Source organism: Centroberyx affinis, unplaced genomic scaffold (assembly GCF_046629955.1).
Source record: "Centroberyx affinis isolate AG114_WGS23_722 - 3 ecotype Tasmania unplaced genomic scaffold, CSIRO-AGI_Caff_v1 ptg000112l_1, whole genome shotgun sequence".
NCBI lineage: Eukaryota > Metazoa > Chordata > Actinopteri > Beryciformes > Berycidae > Centroberyx > Centroberyx affinis.
Window position 1 is genome coordinate 509,588 of NW_027278814.1, and position 16,686 is coordinate 526,273.

Sequence of the window (16,686 nt, forward strand, 5' to 3'; positions counted from 1 at the left end):
CTTGTTGAGACTCCATCCCATGAGGCTCAAATGACTGATGACTTCAAAATCATTGAGAGATTGAGACTGCTTCAGCACTCCTTTGGTTTTGACGATGACTACCACCTGGAGGCAGTTGGAAAGAGATACCTCTATGCTCCTCCATGTGACACATCTCGATTTGTGGCTGACTGCTGCTCACCCTGTGGAGCCACGCTGGGCTGCCTGGATGAGTGGGAGCCACTGGTCAAATCCCACTTAAACTTGGAGAAGGGGGGATTTGCTAAGGAGGTCCTCTACGCTTCATCACATCTCTCTAGATTTGTAGTTGACTGCTCCCCACAGCATGGGCTTACTGTGGACCAACTTGACAAATGGGAACCTGTTGTCAGCAGCACTGACTCTCACCTGATGCAGTTCCTCTCTGTCCTCCTGGAGGAGGAACTTGGTGAAAAGCACATGAATGCTTCCTCATTAGTGAGTTCTACATTTATGGCTGCCTGCACTGCACACCATGGCCCTACTCAAGATCATCTTGATGAATGGGAGCCAATCGTCAAAGCTGATTCTAAACTGATGCTGTTCCTCCAGGACTTGGTGAAGGAGGACAAACAATGTCCTTTTATCATCAAGAGGGAAATGCCAACGGTCAACTCTTGTGCACAGATTGAGGCCGCTGCTGAAAGCTCTGTCCCCGTCCTGCATCAACCTGAATGTTGCGAGGGAACAAAAGTCACTGTCCCCTCTGCTGGACCTGACAATAACTCCACCTCAGAAGAGGTTCTCCCTGTCTCTCTTGCTGAAAACACCCTGATTCACCTGCTTAATGAAGGACCAACCAACCTGCTTCAGGAGTCCCAGTTCAGTGCCAAAGACAGCCTGGTGACAAAACCAAAGAAGTGTGGCTTCTTTTCTTGGCTATCCCGCATATTCCGGGGGAAGAACAAGGAATCTGCTGGCAACATGGCTGCAACAGCAGAGACGCCGCTCCAACAGACCTGCCAAACAGAAGCAGCTGAACCAAAGTCCTGCTTGACTGCCCTCTCACCTGCAGTCCACTTCTGAACTCCTGTCATCTTCCTATCCACTTTACAGAAACAACTGAATCATTTTATTTGAATAAATTTATTTGCACACTACTGTTACAGTGTCTTTGTGCATTTCTTCAAAACACACCTTTATTCCTGCAGTTATGGGTAACCTGTAGCCTAAAGCAGTGAAAGTGTAATGGAATTAGTAAATATATGTTGGCCATTAACATTTTCTATACCTCTATTACTAACAATATAATCAATATTTATTCTAAGTGTGTCTGTTTTTTCACTGAGAGTTAATTTTGCTGCTAATATACCACTTGATTTTGCAAAAAAACAAACAAAAACAAATTATTATTACTATGGTAACGCTTTATTTTACAGGCTGCTAATTACGGTGTAACTAGTTTGTAATTACAGTACACCTACTTACTCCATAACTACAGGGAACAAATAACACCAATAACATTTGTTTAGTCCCCCCTAATTACATTACTGTACCCTGTAATTGTTTTTTCAATATGCAGTAATTACAAAAATAGCTACACCATAACTACCTTATAAATCTCTCATAATTAAAAAATTATTACCCCTTAATTCCAGGACTTCTTGTTTTCTTACCCTGTAATTACAGCATTGTTATCTTATTGGTACCCCTTAATTACAAACTAGTTACAACATAATTAGTAGGCTGTAAAATAAAGCGTTACCACATAACCCAACCAGTTGTAGTGATAGTATGAATGGTGAACAGATGGAAGGATCATGGTCTTATTGTGTTGTATTCTGTAGGGTGGGCGCTGCCTGAGGACGACCTGATGCAGAAGCTGTGGTTCATCAACAGCTCCTGCATCAGGTCGCCCTCGGGCAGCGCTCACAAGGAGGGTCAACATCCAACCCCACCTTGTTTGTCTGGTTCCCAATAAAAACAGTAAAACTGTTTATCTGAATATGCTGTGCTTTTGTGATAACCTTGTCAACAGAGCACTAAAGGGCAGAACCTGAGAGTAAATGAATATTTCAAAATGCATCAAGTATGTTTAGGATTGTTGCATTAGGATTGTTTTTGTCTTCATCAGTTTGATGTGGTTTATTCAGAATGTTTCCACTCTGATCTTATGGAGTGAATCTTCTCTCTATTTTTGTCATTTTTATTTATGTACTCTACACTGGTCTTAAAATGAAAATGTTTGACTGAAATTACATATATATATTTTTTATCCAACAGCCATACTTTTAAATCACTACTATCTGGGATAACTTTTGTAAGAGTTCTCTTGTCTTACTCTGTGAATGAACAGCTCAGGGACTGTTTCTGATGTTTCTATGATCTTTATGTGCTTGACATACACCATATTTCAACAGTGCTGTTTAGTTGTTTGAACCCTGATGTATTTTTCTTTTGTGACATCTTAGCATTGGTTTATCACTGTGATATGAGAAAAGATCAACTTGTTAATTGGATCAATGCTTTACTGAATCATTTAGTATGTTAGATGTTGGATCTGGAACAGTTGCCATGTGTATTTCATGCTATGCAGTAGGAATTAGACCTTGTCTAGTCAAAGGAGATTAATGGACACTGAAAGGATAAAAATGGTTGAAAACTCTTCTAAAGCTGATTTATGAAACAGAATCCAATCCATATATCACTTTTAATGTCCACCATATTGGATTGTCAGCCATTTTAAATTCTTTAGGAAACACTTTTTTTTGCAACTCCTCTTAGGCCGTCCATCCCATTTCACACAAAACTTGGTGTGGACAATCTTGGGACCTTTTAAAGTTGTATAAAGGTTATTGTAGGCCAAATGGTTTGGCTTTTATTGACCAATACATTTTTAACAAAACCTTAGCCTTAACACTAAATTGTGGCTTGTTGCAGAATAACCAAATCTTCACAGATATTAAAGTCAAAACTTCATAAAAAATTAGCCATATGTCCTAGAGACCTGAAATTTCAGCTGAAGTGAGAAATCTTTCGTACACTGGTACCTACCCCCGATTCTGAAGTCACCCCCTCTGTTTATAGCAAAAATTGACTGTGATCCCACAGTGTTGTCCTCCTAAACTGTACATTATAGAAAAAAAACAACATACCTTAATTAGCAAATAGATTAAAAAAAAATGTAATATCTAGAAAACTGAGCATATGGTAGATTGAAATGTGCAGCCGCAAATAGTTTGATAAATTGACAATGTGATATGTTCAAGATAGTTTGGTCAATCTTCATCAAACTAAAGACAAATGATGTCTGGACTCTCCAGATGATGTCTGTAAAGCCATGTGTGAATTGATTAATGTGGGGCACTAATACAGTTATAATATTCTTTCTGAGCTTTCAATATGGGTTGGACTATCACCTACGATGAATCACTTGCCCTTTCACTTTGTTTCCCCACTCTGAACACCAAAGTGGAGGCTGGCAGAGTGGTTCAGCGGTGGTTCAAATCACAAGGGTGCCCCGGTGGCTCACCGAGTAGAGCGCATACCATAAGACTCAGTCCTTCCCGCAGCGACCCGGGTTCAAATCCGGCCCGCAGTCCTTTGCTGCATGTCCTCCCCTCTCTCTCCCATACCTCCCATCCCTGTCAAATAAAGCATGAAAATGCCAAAAACACTAAATCACATGTGCAGAAAACTCAAAGCAGGTGTTTGACATCATCTGTCAATGGCAAAATACCTGATTGGCATCACTGATTGAGGTGTGGCCAGAGGTTCGAACCCATAGAGAGCAGTGCAACAGCAGTCTTCTAGCCCATGTGATTTAGTATTGATTTATTTGTTAATGGAGAGCAATACAACATTCTATAACTTTATAGTTACTGACTCTTCATCTATAGTGATTAACACTGTCAGTAGGCTGCAGTATCACACTACTTCTCCATTTAGTTCTCCTCAATAAAACCATAACAGGAGTTTTGCTCAGTAGGTAAAGCATCAGCCTCTTATGTGGATGATTGTGGGTTCAAATCCAAGCTTGTTATTGAAAAAAGTGTGTAAATTATTTGACGTTGAGACCATTTAGGCTACATTTGAAAGTATGATTATCTGTGTATCTGTATCTTTTACAAAACCAGCACTGAACTTAATGAACATTTTCCACAGAATGGATGAAGTGTATTCACGGTTTTGAGGTAATCACTGTAATTAAATGGCCAAGGTCAAACTTTGCTCACCTCAAATAGCCTAGCTGTGTATAAGGGCACTTCATGTTCAGTTACATGTTAAATATCATACATGTGTATTCTGAACATGCTCCAATTCTAAATCTAAGGTTGCATGGTGACAGGGTTTATAATATTCAGTGAATATTCTGAAACGTTCTGATAAAAACAGTTTGGAAACAACTTGGAAAAAGTAAAATGCTTGAGAAAAGTAATTCCAACACAACAGATCAATTGTCAACGTGTCTGTACATTTTTATGATTGAATAATCATTCATGAAAATGATTGCTGATAATAAATTATAATCCTATCACAGTTCATAATGAATTGCCCTGTGAAATAGCACATAATGACCAATCTGTCCCATTAAATGTAACCGCAGTAGGTCAATTCTATGATTATATCAGCAAAATAGAGCCCATAAGGATCTTCAAATTATGAATTATAGTTTATGGTCTAACAGTACAACTATATAATCTCTGGCAACCAGTCATTAAGATTAGGAAGCACCATAAGATCACTATTAAGACAGTAGATCATTGAGAGAATGTGGGTCTGAGGGGAAAATATGAGTCACTTGAGTATTTCAGTATAAGATTAAAATCTCTTTTCAACAGAGAATATTTGAACGATTCTGTTCAATCCTATTAAGAAATGTCCTTTTCTTTTACTGAATCATGAAGCATTTAGACTCAGTTTTACTGACTGTTTGTAAGTTATATACTGAACATCTTTTCTTCATAGTTTCTATAATAATTATTTAGTACATTACATTTAAATTTTAAGAGGCAAGTTGTTAATGTACCTGATCTGTTTGATGTGTTTTTAGTATTTGAATTGTGCTATTTTACCACCATGATAGAACATATTCACATGAATGAACAAAACATTCATTGCTACACTTGAACAGCATTTAACAAAAACTGGAAGAGAAAATCATTTTCAAGCATCTTTGTTTCAGGTTCTTAAAAATGTTTCACATTATATTTACAGAAAAAAACACATTTAGGGTCACAATGAATGATAGTTTGAGGCCTGAATATACCGAGTCATACCATTCAGTTTTGGCAAAGAATAAAGACTTCAGTCCAAAATACTAAACAACGCCAGCAGCCAATTAGAATGACATGGTGTGAGAGCACAAACATTGTCGAAACAGCTTGACATCAACATCAGCATTTTGATTTCATCTTAGTATTATAATGTAGAAAATTGTTGCAGTTTGCAGGAAGAATCAGAATAGAAATACGACTTTTAGAATAATCTGTGTTCATTTTCCACTCTGTGAGAGATTATTGAAGACAGTACAGTCAAGTCTCATAGATGCCTATACATTTCAATTTAAATCATAGTTCACTTTGATGGTGAAATTAGCACTGATCAAATGAATATCAAGTCATGTTGAAACAAAGTGACACCTATACAAGACATATCATGAAGCACAACAAGTCAGACAAGTTTTGCCAAAACTTTTGCATTAACCAGCAGCATAAACAGATTTTCCAGATGAAATAAATAGCATAGGCATATAAAAGTTAAAAAAAAAAAAAACAGTAAAACAGAGAGGTATAGGTAAGAAATGTTGATACTCTTTGTTTGGTGTGTTACTTACAAAATTATGAATTTTGGGCTCGAAAATTGCACTATACAAGTATGATTTAACCGAGACAAAAGTCTAGCTCCATTTAATCTGCTAGGCTATACAGCAGGTCCTAGATCTCCTTTATTTACATCCCAGAGGACCTGATATTCATACTTAATAGTCAACTTAAAATCTAGAATCAAAAACTTAGGTCTGGTAAAGTGAGAATGAAAACAAATAAGCCCCTACATGCCAATAAAAACCAAAGAGACAGGACCCAGAAGGGCCTGGGGGCTTTCACTGTTCGGCACGTCATCTCCCCTCGGAGGAAAACAGAAATCTGTAACACTAGAACAGGTAACGATCGGTTGGGATGAAGACGAGCAGTCAACTGAAGATGAAACTAGATGGCCGGTACTAAGTAGTCTTCACCAGGTCGTAGACGTGGATGTGGAAGTCATCGTCGTATTTGATGTAGTAAACCGTGGGCTTGGCTGGAACCTGATAGATGACCAAGCCTGTTCTCTTCAGACCGTTATCTGTGACGTACTCCACCTGCTTACCCACAAGGCTCTCTGTCTCCTCGCCCGGCTTCCTGTCCGCCGGCAGCAGGTGTTTGTTCTCTGGATGATGGAGAGATAAACACGAGGGGGAGGAGTCAGAGAGACACGACGGAAGAACGGTATAACAGGAGTGTAACGATCGCCATTTAAACAAATGGTTTCTAACAATGCTTGCAATTTCGGCCAATGCTGAGAAACAGTTTGAATCAGTTTCAAGCACCTCAAATTTAAACATTTGCACAAAATTAAATTGTCTTAAATTGTCTACTGTTTAAAGAAGCTGAACCATAACTCCTACTAAACATGCTTGCCCACTCAATATATCTGTCTTAGTCTCGTCCAATCCCTTGTCCCTTCATGGTAAGACATAGCCGAACACAGACCACACTGCAAAAAATCTCCATTTTAACAAGTAATTTAGTCTATTATTGAGTCCTAATCATCATGTCGAGTCCCCTGGGGCAACTCGGGCTCTTGAGATGACACCTCTCCACACATCCCAGTCCAGCATGCCAGAGCGCAGTTCATCAGCGGTGGCGTAGCCAGTGTCCTTCTTCAGCACGTCCACGTATGTTATCCTCCTAGCACCACGTGTGGCTTTACCATGCATGGGTTCCCAGAGGACAGGTTTTGAAGCGATGAGGTCAGGATGGCGCACGCTATGGCCGGCGAGCCTCAGTCTCCTTTGACGTATCTTTGTGGTCACCAGCGGTAGACCAGCGTAGAGGTCAACATTGTTCATGTGTTCCATCCACGAGACGTCCTGGGCCATACGGAGCATCCTGGTGTAACACCCGTCCAGCGATTTCTCCTGGGCAGCGGTGAGTGTCCATGTTTCTGCCCCATACAGCAGGACAGATTCAACAGTGGAGACGAAGAGATTGTGCTTGATCTTCCTGCTGAGCTCAGACTTCCACATTTTCCTCATGTCATGCAGCACCTTTCAAGCGATTGCCCTTCTGGTCTTGAGGTCCTTCAGGGAGGATGAGATCCAGGCACCGAGGTACCTGAAGTCCTCCTCCACTTTGAGGGTCTCTCCACTGCTGGTGCACACGACTGTGTCGTCGGTGTTGAAGGCCAAGACCTTGGTTTTCTTTATAATAGTTATAGAGTTCAGCTGAAGTCCCACTCTTAGGCATTCTGTTTCGACTGCCAGCAGGAGCTCGCGAGCTTGCTCAGCGGTGTTTGAGATGAGCACGATGCCGTCAGCATAGTAAAGGTCCGTAACTGTGACAGTTGGTACACGATGACTCCTGGGTGCTAGGGTGACCCCGAGCTCCTCTTCACATCCAGTGATGGCCTTCCTCAACGCGTGGTCGAGTACAATAATGAAGAGGTAGGGAGCGAGAGTGTCACCCTGAAGCACGCCAGCGAGGATGTTGAAGGTGTCTGGCTCGGGTGTGCTTGTACGACCTGCTGATAGCTTGCACTAGCTTCTCAGGAATGTTGTATGCCCTCAGAATGCGGATGCGTTTGCCTCGGTGGATTGTATCAAAGGCCTTCTTGAAATCGATAAAGTTCATGATTGCTGGGAGGTTTCTGTTCCGCACTGCCTCGATGATCCTTCTCAGAGCCAAGACCTGCTCGACGGTTGTCCGCTTCTCTCGAAAGCCGCTCTGCTGAGGTCTCAGCAGGGGGTCTAGCACAGGCCGAAGGCGGTTGAGAATCAAACTGTTAAAGGTTTTGGCAGGAACTGAGCTGAGGCTGATCCCTCTTTAGTTGTCTGTGCTTGTTAGGTCACCAGACTTTGGGATCGGGATGATATTGAGAAGGTTCCATTGGTCCGGTAGTTCTCCAGCATCATAGGCTTGGTTGATGAAGTCCAGTACGATGTTCTCAACTGGAACATACTTCAGCACCTCTGGAACCACTCCATCCTCACCGCAGCTCTTGCTACTCTTCAGGGATGCCTTTGCCTTCACATACTGTGTAAATGGGCAATCATCAATAGGGAGGTCTGAGAAAACTTGGCCAATTTCTTCATCTTCGTCAAGGACAGTTGGGGGGTTGCCAAGGAGATTCTTGAAATGATTGTACCATGCTTCAACACGCTGTTCATCACTTTCTCCCTTGATTTGAGTCGCCTGTGCCGATGTTCTGCCAGAAATCTAATTTATCAGCTGCCAACTCTTTGCGTGCTGTTGATTTGCATGAACCTCCTCCACTTCTCTGACCTTCTGAGTGAGATGTTCTTCCTCAACGGCAAAGTGCTGTCTTCTTCTCAGCGTACGCCTGTCTGCTGATGGAACTGCAGTCGGCTACAAATGTGTTGTAAGCCGTGACCATCTCTTCTCGTGCCTTGACCACATGAGGATCAGAGGACCTCACTCTCTTCCACGCCTTGGGGATCTTCTCGAGACAGACCTCAGCTGCCTCCTCGTTTGCCCTGACGAAGCGTTGGTACCGGTCAGTTGCTGTCTCCCCCTCCTCTCTGCCAAGCAGCTGGAACCTGTTACGGATCGCCACTGCATACCGCTCTTGTAGTTCCTGGTTGTCCTCAAGCTGTTTCCAGTTGCACTTCACCCTCTTGATGGTCTCCTTCCTCTTGGCTCTCAGACTAAGTCTGACTCTTGTTGCAACAACACGATGGTCTGAACCAATCGTAGCGAAAGTACCGTAGGCTTGAGAGTTGACAATGCTGTTCCTCCACTTCTTGCGAGTTAAAATGAATTCAATCTGATGCTTGGTGTTGTGGGGTGAGAGCCATGTCCAGATCTTGCCTCTCCTCTTCTCAAACAGCGTGTTGGAGGCGAGCAAGGAGTAGTCTTCCATCAGCTCCAGTAGGCGGGTCCCATTGTCATTGGTTTCATCACCATAAGCAAAGCAAGCGTCGCTTGGCCTCAGGCGAGCGTTGAAGTCGCTGAGGATCATGAGGAAGTTGTGTTCGGGAACCGTCTCCACTGTCTCTCTGAGCTTGTCGTAGAAGGCCTTTTTCTTGCTGTCCTCGCTCACGTTGGTGGGAGTGTAGGACACGATAACTGTCAGGATTGGATTGCTTTTGAAGGAAGCTGTGATGATACGGTCTGATACAAGTGTCATGCCAATCAGTGTCCTCTGAGCCGCCTGGTTCAGCATAATTCCAACCCCTGCAGTAGCTGCTTGAGCCTCATTCCTCCAGGCCGATGCAGTGATCATGTATTGGTCAAGCACTTTGCTGGTCTAAAATATCGTAATTTTCTTAAAACAACTGAAAAAATCTGCCAATTTCACTTATTTCTAATGCAAATCAACTTGTTTTAAGTTTAATTTTGTAGAATCAAGTTTTATTTTCTGCCTTTCTCTGCCTTTTTTCAAGATATTGACACTCATTTCTAGAAAATTCTTGAAACAAGTGAAACTGCACTGGAAACAAGAGGAGTGAACTCATCCCATTGGCAGAATTTTTCTCGTTTTAAGAAAAATAAGATTGGATGGTTGAATATGAGACTAAATGACTAAGATGGAGGTTTTGTGCAGTGCAAGAGCATGTGAAGTAAGAATGACCATTTTTGTGCAAAATGTGTGAAAATTTAGTGTGTTTTTTTAATCTTTTTTTTTTGCATGTGTGCGCCAGATAAAACTCCTATTCCCGTACCTGACTCTGGCAGGACACGCAGATCTCCGTCCTTGTAGTCGTCCCACAGCTGGTACATGTACAGCACCGGGTCCTTCTCATAGGTGATGTAATACCAGTGGGTCATGATGGGCGCTCGGGACAGCACCATGCCCCGCCACTCGTTTTTCTCCCCGTCCTCCTTCTCAAAAAGATGCTCCACTGCTCTGCCCACCAGTTCCTCGGCTCCAGGAGGAACCTTGATCTTGTTGTTCACTGTGGGAACACATGACATGAGTTTTAGCTTTTCACAATTTGTCAGTAATGTCCTGTTTTGTACCAATAAAATTTGCTAAAATCTTGATAGACTGGTACAATCACTTGTGATTAACATCACGTTTATCCCTTGAGTTAAAGAAAATTTAAATGACCAGAATAAAATGTACTGATAAATCAGATCCAAGTCATTTTCCTCACTAATCAGCTCCATAAAACTCTGTATTGATTGGGCCCTAGCTTCCACACTGTCAGTGTTATTTAAAGTGAAACTCCATGACATTTTCATATTAAAAAAATCTATTTTGTTACAATTCTTTAAAGCTTTTACATCTTTAAAGTTTTAACAACCCAGTGTCAGTCAGGTATCACACAGGAAGTGGTGCGTTTCACAGCAGCAGCAAAAGCAGTGTGGAACTAGAAGGGCACTCAGAGAGCGCAGACCTCCGCCAAGGCCAATAATTATAGTCCAGTCTTCTATGATATGCAAATGTGCAAGCGCAACCAATATACGGATCCGCTCCAAAATTTTATGGGTTGTTCCTTGGCCCATGCTACACCCTTCCACAAAGTTTCATGAAAATTGGGCCAGTAGTTTTTCCGTAATCCTGCTGACAAACAGACAAACAAACAAACGGCACCGAATACATAACCTCCTTGGCAGAGGTAATAAACAGAAGAACTGGGTAGTTAGCATGAGCAGTGACAGCCACCATGATAGCCACCATGTAGATGAAGAGTTGGATGTTATCACGCTCACCGACTTTCTCTGCCAGCACCTGCAGGTTGGACACCCGCTCGTCTTTGAACAGCTCGATGCCGTAGACGCAATCAAAGCCGTCATATTTGACCATGTAGAGGGAGCTGTTGACGGTGAGGCGCTCCAGCACCGTGCCTTTCCACTTGGTCAGGTTGCCCTTCTCCCTCCAGGTGTGCTGGATCCGCAGGCCCAGCAGGTTGTCAGGGTCCGGGGTTAGGGTCGACGTCGAGCTCTCACTCAGCTCCCCGCTGCTGCGCTTCCTGGCAGCGTGTCAAGAACAGGATGCAGGACAGGTGAGGAGAATAAGAAAGAAAACATTAGGTAGAAATGTACTGTGGGAGCAACCTAAGTGTATCATTTTGGTGAGATAAATTTTAGTTTGGGATTATTTCACAGATCTGGAGTGCCGAATGGGGACTCTCTTCCATTAAAGTGTTACAGAATGCACAGAAGGGTATAAGGTTAAGTATTCGTATCCAGAGGGGCACAATGCAATCAGGTGAGATACCTGCAGAGGCCATTATAAAGGGCAAGAAATATAAATCTCTGCCATATTTGCCCCCCTTCCCATCAACAACGACTTAGTTTAATGCCTGTAAGCAGGCCATTTCCAAAGTGATCACTGCAGGATAAGAGTTTTGTGCAGCTATTGCCCTGGCTACTGAGCAAAAAGATGGGTAGAAAACCATCTTGCTTTATTTTAACTAAACTAACAGTATCATAGTAAAAATACCATTACTGGTGCTAAATTAAGGCAAGGCAAGGCAAGGCAGCTTTATTTGTATAGCAAATTTCATACACTGGGGCAATTCAAAGTGCAAATTAAGTCGAACAACAGTTTTGTTAATCCACTTGGGTCAGACTAATTAAGTTAATTATTATTACAATCTGCTGTGTCAGTGAGGTTTAATCAAAGTTGTCAGAGTTTCAACATGATTTGTCTCAGAGTAATTTGTGTTCAGCAAACCAAATGTGTTCCTGTGCAGTGCCTCTCTAACCAGGTGCTTGAGTGTATTGAAGCAGCCTATACTGAGGTATACTGATGCCAACTTTAGACTGGAATATGCATGGTCAAATTAATCAAAGCAGACCTCTTGTTTGAGCCTACCTGCCCCGTTTCTTTGACATGTTTCCATAAATTCACACAATCCTGTGAGACACAAAAGACAAGTCAGTTAGTGGTGATTATGGCAGCTGACCCTCACAGTTTTTCACAATTACAGTTCACTGATTGGAAGCCAAGAAAAGCAGTAATTCATGCGGTAAGAAACATTTGACTGTAATGATATGCGGCAGTCAGTCATGCACCCTGCTGGCCTGCTGCCCGTCAGCTCAATCAACCAAAGCGATGCAAATTAGCCAACACAGCTACCGGATGTAAACAACAAAATTGCGAGAATATTGACTTCGATTCGGCAGTTAAAGCTCGGAGCTCGTGCACTAAAACAGACAGGTGACATATTACAGAATGTAGCACCTAAACAGCCCATTCCCCATACATGACAAGAAGGCTATATTTATGGCTAAACAACGTGTAACGTTGCCAGAGAGAGCTCAAGAAATGCCGACCGACCGTGGTGTCGAGTGTAGGCTATGTACGTGTCTAACAGTATTAACATTAAGCCAGTGAATCCTTTCACTGACTGCTAATCTGTAAACATGTAGTGAGAATTAGGCTGCTGCATTTTTACACATAGCTAAACAAAAGGAAATGCATCGCCATGTAGGCGCCGATTTTGCACCCTGGTTGTAACTGTTAGTAGATTAACGTCAGAATAAGGGCCGACCGTTAGAGCTTCGTTTACAGTTTAATGTGCTCGACAAGTTAAAGAGGAGGGAGGCGACTGAATAACCTGTTTGCCCTACCTGATCAATAATTTCACATCTGTTTCTCTTTGCAGAGTAGATTCCCCCTAATGTAGGATACATACAAGGAAGCGAGCTTGATAGGTGAACTACAACTACAACTCGCAAAGCACGCTGGGATTTGTTGTCAATTTTCTCTACTTCCTGGAGACTTCGTGTAGTCCCGACCAGCTCTAAAGCCTTTTGCCATCACGTTTATAAAATCCCGTGTTTTCTGTATATTTGAATATTTAGATATTCAAAATAATGACATTTTGTCCACTCTCATTTGCTTAGGTTATCACGAAGCCTAAAAGCCATGAAACTACATTTCCCATCATCCGCCGTGGCCTAATTCCACATTTTTCCTTCTATTGCCCAGAGCACATTTCCAGACATTTCCCCCCAAAACTATTATCAAATAACCAAATAGCTAAACAAAATGAATGAGCTGGAGGAAATAAGGACTTTAATTTTACTTTTAATGTAAAAAAAAAACACAAAAAAACCCCCCAACAACTCATAAATAATACAAAGACAATGACACTTTTTTTTTTTTTGTTTTTTTTTTTACAGATTTTAAGTTCAAAGAACATATTGCCCTCCCACTGGGTTCCAACCCAGAAGTGGGTGTTGCTAGCCTACCTTTTGAACTTCTATATATAGACACAAGCATTTGGTTCTTCATTTGTAATGCAAACCACAACCTCCAATGGATGTATTTGGTTTCTCTGTTAATATAAAGCTTGGTAACACTTAACAATAAGGGTACATTAATTAAGCATTTACTTATTAAGCATTAACTAGCCCTTAATTCATGTACCCTTATTGTAAAGTGTTAACTCAAGCTTTTACTTTTGATGGAGGTGGCAGGAGCTTAATGGTCAGAAAAGCTGAATGGTTAGAGGTAATGAGTGGAAGGTTGCTGGTTTCAGTATAATAACTGAGAAAAAATAAATTTATAAATACATTTCTTTGACATTGCATTGTATACTCTAATAAACTTGAGGCACAGAGCAGTCATTCCCTAATCCCAAGTCATTTTCCAGTGATGAACTTTTAGACAGACAGACATCTGCTCTTTACTGAGTGTTCAGAAGGTTTAGTTTTCACAGTTTTGATTTGCAGCCACATGCTTTTGTAGCCACAGGCTCAAATATATTCTGTAACCCAAGAGCTGTGTGAGATTTTGCAAGGCTGACACCTATATTCACACAAAAGATAAACAAGATAATTGATCAGAGGGTATTTGGAGCATTTCATTAGTGCATAATAATGTCATACAATCTACCAAAAATGTAACAAAAAGCATCAATAATATTTTAACCCTTTCCTGTCTTGTGGAGGGCAAACCTAGGCTTTTCACTGAATCTGAAATGCTGATTTTCACCACAAGATGTCATACTAAACACAAAATCTCTGTGAAATACGGCCGGTTAGTTCGTTTGAGAGACTTCAGGAGATGGACTGAGCAGTGTGGAGAGTGAATGATGCAGTACCCTTGGGTGCCAGTCTGACAGCCTTCATCAGGGTGAGAGCTCTCTCTCCCTGGTTTGGTCGTGTCTTGTGCCAAACAACCTGTATGACTCACCTGTGATGTGTGGTGAGTGGAAAGGTGGGTAAACCGTGACGTCCAGGCGGTGATTATCATAAGGCAAACAACCACCACTATAAACAAAAATCAATGAATGTAACCCTTCAGTCCTTAAAAACCCCTATATATCATAGTAAGTGCAGTTGTAAAAAACTTCAATAACAACAGTTTTATACAACTTTATATCCACCTTAAAAGATGTGTGAACAGAGTTTTGGTGAGTTTAACATCAACTACGTCCTTCTATCAGCTACTTATTGTCCATATTTCATTGTGGCATTTCAATAATTATTATCTTTAAGTGCTATCTATAGACAATTAGATTATATTGCCCAAAAAACAGCCATGGCTGCCTGTGTGGAATCAGCTGGAGCTCTGCCCTCAACTCTAATGATGAAACTATCCTGGATTAAAATAGTATGACCACAGATATTTCGGTTCTGTTCGCTGCAGACGGGACGGCTGTGAGTGTGAGTCAGAGTTGTTGCACTGTCAAACCGACAGCCTGTGTGAGAATGGCAGTCTTGTATCGACACAAAGCTGTCCTGTATCCAAGGTTGCCTCTTCTTGTCCTTGTTGTTGTCACAGCAACAGAACAGAAAAGGCCTGTATGGCAGCGCTATAGGAGGAGAAGGCCTGCTTCTTTTTTTTTGTTGCGCTCGGTCCCAAGCTGCTACAGCAGGAGCTGAGTATAAAGCACCGAATAGACGGTCATTGGAGGTCACTGAGTTTTCGGGGCAGAATGAAGTATGCAATGAGCCTGCGACTCAGCACATTCCTAATACTGGAGGTCACAGCTTTGCCACAATATAGAAAAGTTTATGCTGCTTCATACTGAACACATAGTCATTTCTTAATTGCAAGGCAGAAAGAAGCATGAATCAATATGTCTGCCTGTCTGTCTCACTGACTGGCTGACTGTCTTCTTCTGCTGCAGGTTTCTCCAGCAGTGCCATCTGAGGAGGGGAGCCCACAGCAGCCAGCTCTCCTGGGACACCATCCTGTCTCCAAAAATAGAGTTTGCCTCCTCTCCTTCCATCTCCCTTTTCCAGGTATCTGTCACTTCCATTTGCACCACTGGATGGAGGGCACACATGCGCACGCACGCACACACACACACACACACACACACGCATGCACGCACGCACGCACATGTATGATCCGCTCCCCAGTGAGAAATGTCGTTGATGTTTCTTGTAATGTATTGCAGGGAGATTGCATAGCAGACTCATAAAAGTCAAGCCAAGGTTAGTGTGTGTGTGTGTGTGTGTGTGTGTGTGTGTGTGCGCGTGTGTGTCCATTGATTAGTTATATTATTAGCAACAGCCCCATGCAACCTGAACTATGATAGATTTGGAAGGATGGCATATCATGGCTGCGTCATACATGGCTGGAGCTGATCGAACTTGACTTCCTCACACTATTTCTAGATCTGTGAACGTGCAAATGAGTGTGTGTGTGTGTGTGTGTGTGTGTGTGGAGGAGGGTGTTGGAGCTAAAAGAAAGGTGTGCTGCTGATGGCTGTTTTCAGTGACTTTAATTAGCAGGATTCTCTTTCTGTCTGGATCACACCTCACCCTTCCTCGCTAAGGATGAAATAGCAAATTTGTCCATGTTCAGAAAAACCCTGTGACCCAAATTAGGGCCGAACATGATGGTATCTTCGTTTTGAGAGTAATCACGTCTTATGTGGTTTGTGAAGAGTTTCAAGATCATGAACACATGACCATGAACACATGCAATGGCAAGTGTATGTGCCAGTGTGTTGTTTTATTTTGAGATAAAAGCTATTTCCCCATCAGTGTTTGAGTGTTTTCACAAATTATACCACTAATTATGTTTGATGCAATCTTCAAACATTAAGTAGCAGTCATTAACCTTGGCTGCACCTGTCTGCATGTAGAAGTGCAGACAGATATTCTTCAATGTGTTCCTGATGTTTTCACAGTGAGGAATGAGATGCACAGTGAGCCACACATGTGCCTTTGGCTTTTAGTAGTCTGGCAACATATTCACTGTAATATATTCAAACCCAAAAAGTCCTGATTTACCATTTCTACTAAGAGCATGTATCATCTCTGGATTTAATGTGTAGGATCCTGATCTCACCTGTGTGTTCAGCCATGATCAGGAAGTGTTGTATGTTCAGGTTGTCAGTTTGAGTATCCCTGAGGTCTTTTTTTCCATCCAGTCCACAGCTAATACACGTGTAAACTTGTAAGCCTGCGGCATTTATTTGGCTTTGTACTTGACCTTGAAGAGTGTGGTGCTCGGTGTTTCCATCCTGTACAACCTTTTGATTACACATGCTGGTGATTAATCTGACCATATGGTCTGATTGTCAACTCGTGC

At 42.0% G+C, this 16,686-nt stretch overlaps 1 protein-coding gene across 1 annotated transcript; it reads right to left on the reverse strand.

The window, feature by feature from the left end:
• Positions 1-5,006: 5,006 nt before the first annotated feature.
• LOC139650559 (spindlin-W-like) lies at positions 5,007-12,857 on the reverse strand. The gene is made up of 5 exons (XM_071527257.1): positions 12,762-12,857; positions 12,004-12,045; positions 10,896-11,155; positions 9,902-10,135; positions 5,007-6,387 (listed from the first exon to the last, which is right to left on the reverse strand). Exons 2-5 carry the CDS (start codon positions 12,021-12,023, stop codon positions 6,182-6,184), a joined length of 720 nt encoding a protein of 239 aa, XP_071383358.1. The 5' UTR covers positions 12,024-12,045; positions 12,762-12,857; the 3' UTR covers positions 5,007-6,181.
• Between the last annotated feature and the right edge of the window lie 3,829 nt (positions 12,858-16,686).